The 12,581-nt window shown below is 49.3% G+C and overlaps 4 protein-coding genes across 4 annotated transcripts; 3 read left to right on the plus strand and 1 right to left on the minus strand.

Moving 5' to 3' along the window:
• Positions 1 to 64: 64 nt before the first annotated feature.
• CI109_102288 (uncharacterized protein) lies at positions 65 to 3,790 on the minus strand (the record flags this gene model as incomplete). The annotated part of the gene is made up of 10 exons (XM_032004719.1): positions 65 to 177; positions 245 to 431; positions 494 to 829; positions 886 to 1,395; positions 1,445 to 1,737; positions 1,789 to 1,891; positions 1,944 to 2,389; positions 2,437 to 3,603; positions 3,655 to 3,703; positions 3,752 to 3,790. The coding sequence occupies 10 exons, from the start codon at positions 3,788 to 3,790 to the stop codon at positions 65 to 67; spliced, it is 3,243 nt and encodes a 1,080-aa protein (XP_031860834.1).
• A 352-nt stretch (positions 3,791 to 4,142) lies between these two features.
• CI109_102289 (uncharacterized protein) lies at positions 4,143 to 6,006 on the plus strand (the record flags this gene model as incomplete). Its single annotated transcript, XM_032004718.1, has 7 exons — positions 4,143 to 4,158; positions 4,217 to 4,300; positions 4,363 to 4,431; positions 4,491 to 4,620; positions 4,684 to 4,770; positions 4,822 to 4,959; positions 5,007 to 6,006. The coding sequence occupies 7 exons, from the start codon at positions 4,143 to 4,145 to the stop codon at positions 6,004 to 6,006; spliced, it is 1,524 nt and encodes a 507-aa protein (XP_031860833.1).
• Positions 6,007 to 6,250: 244 nt separating this feature from the next.
• On the plus strand, positions 6,251 to 7,518 carry CI109_102290 (uncharacterized protein; the record flags this gene model as incomplete). The annotated part of the gene is made up of 6 exons (XM_032004717.1): positions 6,251 to 6,275; positions 6,406 to 6,902; positions 6,976 to 7,045; positions 7,106 to 7,251; positions 7,330 to 7,396; positions 7,451 to 7,518. 6 exons carry the CDS (start codon positions 6,251 to 6,253, stop codon positions 7,516 to 7,518), a joined length of 873 nt encoding a protein of 290 aa, XP_031860832.1.
• Positions 7,519 to 7,933: 415 nt separating this feature from the next.
• CI109_102291 (uncharacterized protein) lies at positions 7,934 to 8,262 on the plus strand (the record flags this gene model as incomplete). The annotated part of the gene is made up of 2 exons (XM_065967127.1): positions 7,934 to 8,029; positions 8,113 to 8,262. 2 exons carry the CDS (start codon positions 7,934 to 7,936, stop codon positions 8,260 to 8,262), a joined length of 246 nt encoding a protein of 81 aa, XP_065823199.1.
• Between the last annotated feature and the right edge of the window lie 4,319 nt (positions 8,263 to 12,581).

Raw genomic sequence — 12,581 nt, forward strand, 5'->3', positions numbered from 1 at the left:
GGACAAAAGACAACCCTAATGATGCATATGCTTATGACCTGTTTGTGTTTAACTGAAACCCCCTCTACGTGACCACCGGGCCAACCCTTGGTTGCTGTACCTCCTTTGGCATCTTCACCCTACTAGCGCTTCCCATCAACTGCTCGATCTCATTCTTGTTGAAGTAATGCGGCGCGACTAAGTTAGACCCCGAGTCAGCGTCACACTCAAGGTGTCCGAGATATAGGTGGGAAGGACGACTCACGCTCTGCCAACCATGATCCTTCAATAGGCATACACTGTCGCATGTACTCTTTCGAAGTGAGGACGAGCTCGTAGTACAAAATGAATCGTGGGGGCGGTTGCATCCCGACCAAACACGATGAAGGGTGGACGAAGACCGAGTGATTGTTCTTTGTCGTTCGATAACCACCGCCTTTATCGATTCGTGCCTATCCCCCAAACATACCGCGTTAGGACTGCCCATATTCGCGAATACAATGGCTTAACTCACCGTATTGTAGAAGTATCCCGCTGTGATAGCCTTTTGTACAGGTGTAGTCTCATTCGGCGTACTCTCAATGACCACCTCGACTCTATCACACAGCTGTGCCAGCTGATCCCGGATATCTCGTACTCTGCCCAAACTCTTGAACTGGATAAAGTTCTCAAGACACCATTGTTGAGAGTAGCTGCTCTCAACCCATTGCTCAAAGATATTGAGCAAGGTGAAATGGTCGCCACCTTGCTTGATAAAGTTCTTGTGAGCTTTGTCGGCATGGACACGCTTATCCTTAGGTCGATAGAGCAGAGATCCGGACTCTTGTAACATCGAGATGATAGTGAGAACCTAGAATCGAAAAAATCAGCATACCTCTTCGCTGAAAGGAACCGCCCATCACTCACCTCATGGGTACACTTAAAGTTCTCGCTGTTGATTATGGCTTTTGATAACATCGGATCCACGGGGAATTCCGCCATCCTTCGACCCAATCTCGTCAACTCTCCTTTGTGATTGAGCGCACCAAGCGCATACAACAATTCGAAAGAACGAATGATCGTCTCCGCCGGCGGTTTATCCAAGAAATCAAAGTTGAGAACATCGTTTATCCCCAACGATTTGAGCATCAGAACAACCATGCCGAGGTTGGTTCGTTGGATCTCCGGGATGGTATCTTGTAACAGTTCGTTCTTGAACGCCCACTTGGTGTACAGTCTGAAAGCTTTACCAGGACCGACTCGACCAGCTCGACCAGCTCGTTGTTGTGCAGAAGCTCGGGAAATTGGTTCGACAACCAGCGACGACATTCCGGTTTTCGGGTTGTAGTTGTTTTGCTTTACGAATCCCGGGTCGATGACATACACAACACCATCGATAGTGATGGAGGTCTCGGCGATGTTGGTTGCCAGAACGACCTGTTCATTCGTCAGTCAGACCTCATGAGAAACGCAACTACAAGCTCACCTTTCTCGCTCCTTCCGGTGTTGGCTCGAAGATCTTACTTTGCATTTCACTCGGCAGGTTCGCATAGATTGGTGCTATGATCAACTCTGGCACCTTGTCACCTAACGCATACATCGTTTCTTTCAAGTTCTCCTCCGCTGATTCAATTTCGTCTTGACCAGTCAGGAAAAGAAGAATGTCGCCTTTCGGTTGCGTTGTGTGAATCTGCAAGATTGTGGTGACTGCCGCATGCATATAGTTGGCCTCGGGTTGTTGGGTGTAGAACATGTCGACAGGGAATCGACGACCAGGTACTGATCGAAAGTTAGCTTTGTGATAGCGATACTTTATAAGAAAAGACTCACCATCGAAGATAGGCGCTTGGTCAAAGAAGTCGGCAAACTTCTGAGCATTCAATGTCGCACTGGAAATCAGCAGACGCAGCTCAGGTCGGAAACGAGCGATATCCTAAAAGCTGGGTTCAGTATTGCTTTCTTCGTCAAGTGAACAAGCTACTCACCTTGACCAATCCGAACAGGATATCTGTACTCAACGTTCTCTCGTGCGCTTCGTCAATGACGATCGCCGAATAGGTTGACAGTTCCGGATCGGTCAAGAACTCTCTCAACAGCATACCATCCGTCATATACTTGAGAGCGGTCTTATCACTCGTCATGTCCTCGAATCGGATCGAGTATCCAACTTCTTGTCCTAGTCTCACACCCATCTCTTCCGCTACACGCGCTGCAACGGACATGGCGGCAACACGACGGGGTTGTGTACAGCCGACTTTCATGCCGTTCTTGCAGTATCCAGCTTCGTAAAGATATTGCGGTAGTTGTGTTGTCTTTCCTGAACCTGTTTCGGCAACGACGACAAGGACCTGATGTTCCGCTATCGCTGCTAAAAGCTCGTCACGGAATTCGAAAATTGGTAAAGAGTCTCGGACTTCCTGAATGCTTTGCGCTGCAAGGGAGTCAGTAACGATCGACTTTTCCAGCGAATCGGCTTACCTTTCTTTTCCAACTCGTCAACTTGATCCAGCAATGCTTGCGCTTCTGCTGTCAGAGTCCCGTCCAGCTTGCCTTCTTCCAAGAACTTGATCTTCTGACTCTCGTCAAAGACATACTCGTAATCCTCCACCATCACCTCCTTGTCCAACGCTCCCGTTCTCAAGCTCGACTTGTCTGTCTGACTCGCCTCCCATTGATCTACATCCGTAATGAATTGCCCATCGATCGGTTTCGCTTCCTCATATCGCTGATACAACGCATTCTTCTTCTTCTTCTGATCGATCCTTCCTTGCTCCGTGATATAATCGTCTGGCAACATGTATCCATCCGTTCCATCATCGATACGTTGTCGAGCTTCCATAATCTTGATGAGTTCCTTTTTCCTCTCGAAATCCTCAAGTTCTCGCTTTGACATCTTCTGGTTCCGGAAAAGGATCTTCTCATCTTCAATCTCCATCTTCAAGAGATCCAGCCGTTGTTGTTCTCTCTTCGTGAGATATTCTTGTCGAGAATGTAATCTCAAATCTTCCATGACAGCTTTTCTCGCTTCTGGATCATCGGCAAGAGCAGCTCTCTGGGAAGCTTCCAGACCGCCCTTCGATTTGGTAGATCGGTCCGTCACCAATTTCTTTGTCCTGTCCTTATCTTTCTCTTTCATCCTCTCCGCGAACTCGTCTCTCGCCCGCAAGTCTTCCTCTCGTTCTCTTTCTAGTCGTTCCTCCTCTGTCTCTTCTATAGGCGGTTCTCCCGGATCATCCCCGTTCTCATCCCTCGGTGGTGATAGCATTCTCAATCGTTTCGCCTCCTTTTCCTTCTCCTCCTCATCTGACTCCCAATTCCCATCGGTATCTCTCTTCCTAGCAGATCTTCCGAGTTTGACAGCTCCATTGTCCCGATCTCCACGTTCCTTCTCCTTGTCTTTGCCCTTTGACTTTGACTTTTTCTCCTTCCTGCTAGAACTACTCGACCCGCCAGATTCAACTTCGTCAAGCAAGAGAGCGAATCGCTGGGATGATGCTGATTTCTCCGCTTTGGGTGCCTTTGTCTTGGTCTTGCGAGGTACTAAAGCATGTACTTGAGCGGCAAAGGTTTGTATATTCGGAGACTCGGACAGACCGGTGGCCAGTAAAGAGTGGTAGAGGTCGCCGGGTGTTTTCGAAGAAGTTGCTAAGGCGGAACTATTAGCACGAACTCTAGGGACGGTTGTGCGAAACTCACCTAGTGACTGTACATAGTCGACTGTCGCATTGTCTGCAGAGCCGAAGATCTGCAAGAAGCATTAGCTATGTCCAAATGTTCTGGACAAAGTGCTCACCTGGACGACATTGTCGCTGATGTACGTTTTGAGGTCCATATTGCTTTTCGTGGTCAGACAGCTGGAAGCTAAGACTCCGCACTGTATGTGAACCGAGAAGTGAAGAGCGACCCGAGAACGAAAACAAGCAAAGAGAAACGCAGGACATCCAATACTTGTAGACTGTTATGAATAGTAGTAGTAGCAGTAGTAGTGCTCGCTGGGCGGCGAACGCGAGATGGGATAGGGAAGTAAGTGCATGACGTGGCGTTCTTTTCGGATATGATAAAGGTCCCAGTCTAAGGCGCTCTCTCCTCTCTTTCAACATCGTCCACTCACTTGTACCACCCTCTTTCTCTAACCATCCATCTCCATTCTTCCACCAAACAGCAACTCCTCAAAAGCCCTCAGCATGTTCTTCTGTGCTAGTGAGCTGGCAGCTGCTTAATCTCCATCGTATTAGCTGACGCGTTTCTTTCCTCGTAGTTTCGGGCTCTCCTCCTACCGCCCCTGTCGTCTCAAAGACCTCAGGAACTGTTTACGAAAAAGCTCTCATCGAGCGATATATCGGTGAGTTACATGCTTGCTACAGAGGAATACGTGTAATACAGTACTGACGAGACGCGATTTAGAGGAGAATGGTACCGACCCCATCTCTGGCGAGGCTTTGACCAAGGAGGATCTTATTGACGTGAAAGCCAGTAAGTGTAGATTGACTGATAGCAAGGTGCACACTGCTTATTGTTGCTTTGTTTCACAGAACCTTCCACGATCCCTCCTCGACCGGCCAACCAAACGTCGATCCCCGCTCTTCTCACTGCGCTGCAAAGCGAGTACGATGCGATCATGCTTGAATCGTTGGAGATCAAGAAGGCGTTCCAAAGTTCTCGGTGAGCAGAATATCTTGTGTATATAAACGCGTGTTCATCACTAACAAACATTCTTTTCTGTAGGCAAGAACTTGCCAACGCTTTGTACCGAGAGGACGCGGCTACCAGGGTCATTGCTAGGTTGATGAAGGAGCGAGACGAGGCCAGACAGTGAGTTATGTCATCTGTTATCTCTTCGAATTTGTCGCTGACCTCGCTTAGGGCTCTGTCATCCATTCAATCGACCATTGGCTTCCAACCGCCTGCTGCTGCCGAGGCTCCTGTTGAGGATGTCGAGATGGCTCCCGAGGGTGCTCTTCCTTCAGAGGTTGAGGCTAAGATCATGGAGACCAACCAAACGTAAGTTGCATTGCTTATATTCGACATACATTTCTGACACAACGCAGACTCTCATCTGGACGAAAGAAGAGAAAGCCTGCACCTGGTTACACCAAGGCCGACGATGTCAAGGCTTTCGTTCAAACCTCTCACGTTCCCTCGCTTCACGCTACTAAGCCTGCCGGTATCACTGCTCTGGACCTCGCCAAGGACGGTAACGTCGTTGTGACTGGTGGTGCGGACAAGGCTGTTCAGATCTTCGACCTCGAATCCAGCAAGGTGCTCGGTACCCTCAAGGGTCACACCAAGGCTGTCACCCACGTCGCTTTCCGAGAACAAGAGGGAGAACCTAGATTGGCTGTCAGTGCGAGTGCGGACAAAACAGTCAGACTTTGGGGCGAGGACAATGGCAAGTGGAGCGCGAAGGGTACCATGTCTGGTCACAAGGGAGAGATCAACGGTTTGGCCGTCCACCCATCCGGTGCATACGTCGCTGCTGGTTCCGCCGATTCTACGTGGAGCTTGTACGACATCGCTGAGGCCAAGGAGGTTGTCAAGTACGCTGCTATCCCTGGTATCGACGGTTCATTCTCCTACACCTCGTTCGCCGTACACCCCGATGGTGTCCTCCATGGTGGTGGTACCAAGGACGGTGCGGTCCGAGTGTGGGATGCTCGACAATCCACTTCTCTCGCTGCCACTCTCTCATCACACTCTTCCGACCTTACCACACTCAGTTTCTCTGAAAACGGTTACTACCTTGCTACTGCGTCGTCTTCCGAGCCCACCGTTAAGATCTTCGACTTGCGAAAACTCGACGTCCTCAACTCATGGACCCTCCCCTCCGAAAACACCATCTCTGAAGTCCGATTCGACCCTTCTGCACAGTTCTTGTCGGTGGTCGGTACCGATCTTCGAGTGTACGCCAACAAGACCTGGGACGAGTTGCTCAAGTTTGAGGAGAACGCCGGTGTATTGACCGGAGCTAGATTCGGCAAGTTGGGATCAGAGATCGTTCTTAGTGGTTTGGATAGAACACTCAGAGTGTTGGGCGCGAAGACTGATTAGAGGAGAGTATGTAAAGTAGATTAGATGAATGGCGTGGAAAATTGTGTGGACACAGAGATGCAAAAATACAGCTATGGTGGATTGCCTTCCCGTAAAGCGGACCGGACCGATTGTACAACCGGTCAACGTCATAAAAACAATCAGACGGTTCCTCAAACAGCTTCGTTCAATACATCCTGACTTTGTGCAACAAGAACATTGCATCCACCTTTGTTTAGGAGTTTGGGTGCATACGCTTACCAAGATGTTCTCAAATCTAACATACGAAGGTACGTGATGTATATTGAATGCATGAGGGTGAAGCCTAACTAACGTCATCTTCCCCTTAGATAAGGTCCGTCGTTACAAACACTCCTCTTCAGCCTTACGATGTGACTGATGTTTATGCTATGTAGGAAGCCTTCTTCTCCCTCTTAGACGAGTATTTCGCATCTCGACCTCAGAACCGACCATCCAGTTCGACCGCGTCCAGTCCCGTATCATCCACCGTCGTCTCGTCTTCAACCATTACCCGTTCTTTACCTCCTCCGAATCGTTCTCCCGCACCTCCTCTGTCCCCACCACCTAGCGCCAATGGCGGTGGTGGTTACGGTGGAGGAGGGGAACAACAAGACTTTGCTCAGCGATTCATCTCAAGTAGTATCCGACTTGGAACGGCTGGGACGAAAGCTTCCGTGGGAGCCGTGTCGAAGAATAAGGATGCGATGGACTTGTTGGATAAAGTAGGAGCTGCAGGGATGATGAGAGGCGCCAATCAGAGGTTGAATTCGGGCGATGGACAAGGAGGGAATGCGAGTATAAGTGAGATCAATGATAATGGACAGACAGGAGGAAGGGGACCGCCTCCTCCTGTACAGAAGAAGAAACATGGTGTATCGGGGTTGGTCTCAGGAAAGGTATGTCTCATCTCGTGCGATCTCCATTTTATCTCTGTATTACCGAAAGCTGATCAGTCTGTTCCACGTATAGACATTCGGTCATGTAGACACATCAAGTAAAATGAGCGCGTTCACAAGCATGTGGAAGGATCCTCAAAAAGGTGGGTCCGTGGGCTGTTCCTCCCGAAACAATGGCAAGAACTAATAATATCTGACAACAGCCCAAGCTCCTGCGGTGGAACAACGTCTCCCTGCTGCGCTTCCTCATACACAAGTCAACATGCCCCCACCAAGACGTTCGAACTCTCAGCAGGCTGCGGCAGAATCGGAGGGACAAGCACAAGCGCTGTATGATTACGCAGGAGCGGTGAGTATGGCCACACTCTCGTCAAGAGAAAGTTTGAATGCCGCATGAGTACTGCTCTGACCATTACTTTCGACGTAGGACTCGGGAGATCTCTCAGTACAGGCGAACCAGGTTGTAAACATCGTCGAGCGGACTTCGGAAGACTGTAAGTTTGCTCAGCGAAACACTGAGCTGCAGCTGATCCCTCCCATCTCAATAGGGTGGACATGTGAAGATGGAAATGGAACAAGAGGACTGGTACCTGCCACCTACCTCAAAGCGTTGTAATCTCTCTTTTTTTGGGAATCTGTCGTATCAAATCTAACTCGTATGTGAAACGCTGTTGTCTTGCCACAAACGTGCAAGCGCAACTGCATTGGCGCTGGCTTGTGTGTCCATGGTCTCAGAGAGATCGATCCTTTCTGTCTACTCACTCCTGCAGGGATGTTCGGAAACACTCTCGTCATATAGCGTCAATCTTACTGATACAAGTACCCTTTCATACTAACCTTTCATCTATAATCACTGATCACAACATATCCAGCCGAAAGTAGGTGCCAGACGTCGGGGATGTCTATATAAACCTGGTACAAAGCGTACAACAGGAAAAGATCGCCACTCACATTCATCCATATCAAATATCTCAACGACAGCACTCACTGTTACACGTCGTTAGCAGTTCGCATACAAGAGACTGTTCAGGATGGAATCCAATCCTGGCAACGACACCAACACTTCTCAGACCAGCTCTGTGCCTAGCATTCGGCTCAGCAGTCCGCCTTCCACCAGCGGCGCAGCAGTGAGTCTTTGGCTAAAGTCACCGTTGACCCATCTTTCATTGTAACGCTGGATGTTTCTTACCTTTCTTTTCCATATGGACAGACCTCACAAGACTACCAGAATCTCCTCACACGAATCCAGTCAGTCCGACTGCAGGGAAGCAATCCCGCCCCGGGCTCTCAACCGTCCAACAATACGTACCTCACTCCTCCACCCGAACACTATTCTTCAGGTGGATCCTCTACCAACTGATGAGGTAACGATGCCTACGGCAACAACGCCAGGGGATCCAACAGGTACTGAGAGGGAAGTTACTCGTTGATCTCACTAGTTATTGTTGTTCTGTGTCAGTGTGTCCGATTGAATGTTCGGTGGATGTGGGACCAGACTCAAGGTAGATAAAATATGATGGGAGGGTTGTCCATATGTGTTCGAGCGTGTACTTCACAGTCGTGATATGTTAGTGGTATGATCACATGTTAACTAAATGTCTCTGTATACCAACTGTTTGTGGCCAGGTCTTTTCCATACTAGATCCCCGTGCACTGCATCGAACGAGGCTTGTTTGCCCTTGTACAAGGCGAACTCACCACTGTAACAGGATGAAGGCCACAGAGCCCATCCAGTGTTTGAGCTGTTGATATCCTTACGCATCTTATCCCTTGAAGTCTTTTGTGGATTACTCCAATGAATCAAAGGTACTCCCGACGAAGGCCAAAACATAACGCTTCGTTAGAACACGAGATTACATTCAATCACCATCCTCTGAGGGTCGTAAGGAGGTGCTCCATCATCGAGAGTCGAGGTCCTTTACTCAGTCGCCAGAAAGCTATACAGGGGCTAATTGTTCGAGTCCTATGCCTCCGAACTCGCTGCTTCTTTTTATACCAACCTTCACAATACAATCTATAAGTCAATTACCCCTACAACACAAGAGCACCCGTACTCGCACTGGGACACTGCGCAATGACCTCAAACCGTGACAAATCACAAGAGAGTACCCAATCATTCAAGATGAGCTTTGTGTCCGGAACCAGGCTTTCAGTCAGTATTACCAATATCTATCATATGTTAGGGACGTACACTGATGATTATCCCCTTTGGTCATTCTCATACACCAGACCGCAGAATCTGGTCCTTCAAACGCTTCCCGTGCTCCTCCCCTCCCCCCACGTGGATCATTCGCATCCGAGCATCCGCCACCCCTCCCACCGCGTCCAACGGAATATGTCAGTCAGCCCGGCATGTCTGTTGCCACACAGTCCACTGACACCATTCCGCGCTCGTCCAGCCATTGCCCGACTTGTGTCTGCGATCCAGGACTCGATTGCGTACAATGTGACCTAGATTGCATTTGAATGCTTTTACACATCAGGAGCGGTGGTCACCAGTATTTCAGTACCACAGATTGTGCAGAGGTCCAACAGTAGTTTGATCGTTTGGTGCTGTATGTATGTACACTATGCAGTGCTTCACAACCGACAAAGACTGAATCAACTCAGCAACATGCAGATTTTTAGTCAGACCACTGATATGATCTTGTGCTGAATACATTGACTATCCTTTTTTGTCCCTTCAGGCTGTGTCTATTTTGACATATGGTGTGATAGTTGTGGTCTCTGATAGCAAAAACATTGATCAGACAACAAGGAGGGCTTTGTACCTGTTGATCAAAGTCTTTCTGTATGGGACTATTTGCCAGATGTGCACACACAATTCGATGATGCAAAGCATCAAGCAATTCCAGGATGTCGTCAACCCACAGAGAGGGAGCAAGTGCTGTGGTCAAGGAAGGAGGTGAACCAAACTGTCATGACCTAGTACAACAGTATGATCCACTTATGTAGTGACACCCTGACTCGGCCCCCAAATAGGTTGACTCGGCATCTGTCATTGTCTAGACCAAGCCGACACTTGAGGCAACCGCCAACGGACAAGACCGACTGGTTTGACAAACCGTTCCACAGTTCTGGTAGCATCACTGGTACTTATATACATGAGTACAAGACTTGTACATAGCTATTCTTGTGATTATTGTATATTCCTCTGTCTACTTCCCAATTATTGTCAAGTGAAGTGCTATACTAGTCAACCCCAAGTCTTGTTGTCACGACCCAGTACAACTGAGCGAACGACTCATGTCGTGACAGCTCGACTCGGCCGCCGAATAGTTCGACTCGCCAGCCAACGGGAACCAATTCGACATCAGCCCGGCGAATGCCGTCGTAGGAGATGACCGATTCGACTGACTAATCGTTCCCACGGTTCTTGTGGCATCATTGGTACTTATATACATGAGCACAGGACTCGTACATAGTTATTCCTGTGACGAATGTATATTCCTCTGTCTAGTTCACTACTGTGGAACCCATACCGCGATCTGGCAGTCAACCCCAAGTCTCGTACATTCGGTATTCGGCTTGTACAATTCGGCACAGGACTTTGTACTATTCGTAACCCGTATTCCCGCGTAGGCCCGTCAACGGACCCGCCTCTGACAGTATATACATTCGTCCCATCCTTGCGGTTGACTTATCAACATGTCGCTATCAGAACTACCTCCTAGCGATGATGATGTACCAGTAGGTACCACTTCGGGTACCACGGGCAGACGGCCCACTCGATACAACCAGAATTACGAATCACGCCTTACGGAAATCATGGCCCGTCTTGACCATTCCGAGGCGCGAGCAGAAGGATTCGATAGAGCCTGACGGGAATTCGCCGATCGAGAGGCTCGCCAACAGCGAGAACTTGACGACCTTCGACTCCAACTAGCATCGGCTGAGGAGGGGCGTCATCGGCTGGATGCAGAACGATCCGAGAGAGCCGAATCAATGTTAGCGGACCCCAGGGGGGCCCGTAGAGATGATGTGGTTGCGAGAGACTTTCCCCCACATTTGTCAAGCCCTTTGCCTAACGAACGACGACAATCGGTCGACGTACAGTCTAATCCGGCGACCGAAAGGCGACCAACACCACCCGTATTGAGGGACGCGGCTTCCGGAGTGAAGTTTGAGAAGCCCGAAAAGTTCGACGGGACACGCGCAAGGTCGCGAATGTCGGACAGCGTCTCACAGGAGACCCGTTGGAATGGTTCGGAGACGAAGGCGAAATCTCACCTAAGAGCTACTACATGTACTCTTACCACTCCTTGATGGAGGAATTGACCAAGCGATACGGGGACCCAGACCCAACGAACACCTCGCTTCTTGCAATTCGGTCGCTTCGACAGACCAAATCGGCTTCCGATTACTACTCGAAATTCCGCGCGCTGGCTCGACACCTGGCGTGGGGAGACAAAGCCTTAAGGGATCAGTTCGAATGGGGTCTAAAAAGAGACCTCAGAAGGAATTTGGCTCATTATAGGACCAAAGACTATACCTTGAGACAATTCGCTGACCTGGCTATCGAACAGGATAACGCCTTGTTCCGACTTGACAAGGAGGAGAGACAACATGAACCGACCAGGCCCCAAACTAGGTTGTATAGATCGGATCCTTCGATGGCGAATTCGAACGTCCGAATTCGCAATTCGTCAAATTATACAAGCAAACCGCCAGGCGGATACCGCAATTCGATGCCCGGAAATCAACAAGATAGGAAACCGGCTAACTACAATCCTATCAGCAAGGACGAGTTTGAAAAGAGAAGAAAAGAAGGCTTATGCTTCCATTGCGGGAAAGCAGGCCACCAAGGAAAAGATTGTCGACAGCGAAATGATAACGCAAACCCGGCAATGAAGAAACCCAGGTTCAACATGTCGACAACCGAATCGATCGACCCGGAGACCGATCGCGTCAGTCCGGATCACGAAGAACAAGAAACAGTTACCTTCAACTTTATGGTTACAGAAAACATCAAAAACATAAGCGAAGATCAGACAGCTTCTGCAGTTACGATACAGACCACCAAAAATCAGAAAAACATCAAAAACAATGATCGATTATTCACTATACCAATTAGTATCCCGGATTACCCTGATCGGCACCCGCGTGCCTTCTTGGATTGCGGCGCTTCATGCAACTTCGTAGACGAGGGGCTTATTGCCCAGCTTGGGATCAAGCCTCGCCCAAGATCAACTGTTGAAGTCATGCGGTTAGCGGACGGCTCCCTGTCTAGGACCGGGGTGCTGACGCACGAAGTTACTTTGACTTTGTTGATAGGCAAAGGCTTTAACCCATATAAAGCTGTATTCGTCATAACGAAGACGCCAATAGCGCAACTCGTGTTGGGAATGCCCTTCTTCAACAGCAAGAATCCAGACGTCGATTGGACGACTCACACTATTCGGGCGACGAATAGATCAACTTCGTCCCCGAATATCTCTACCGTATCCGCAGAAACATACAACGCGGATGAAGAAACACCACTCACTGGAGGCGTTATATTTGCACGCTCGGTGATGGAAGAGGTGGAACCACACTCTTTGGAGAGTCTGATTCCAGAGGATTATCAAGATTTCCTCGATGTATTCTCAGAGAGGGAGGCAGAGCACTTGCCCCCGCACAGACCATTCGACCACCGAATTCCACTAATCGATGGCGGAACCCCGACATTCGGGCCGATTT

This window comes from Kwoniella shandongensis, chromosome 4 (genome assembly GCF_008629635.2).
Source record: "Kwoniella shandongensis chromosome 4, complete sequence".
NCBI classification, from domain to species: Eukaryota; Fungi; Basidiomycota; class Tremellomycetes; order Tremellales; family Cryptococcaceae; genus Kwoniella; species Kwoniella shandongensis.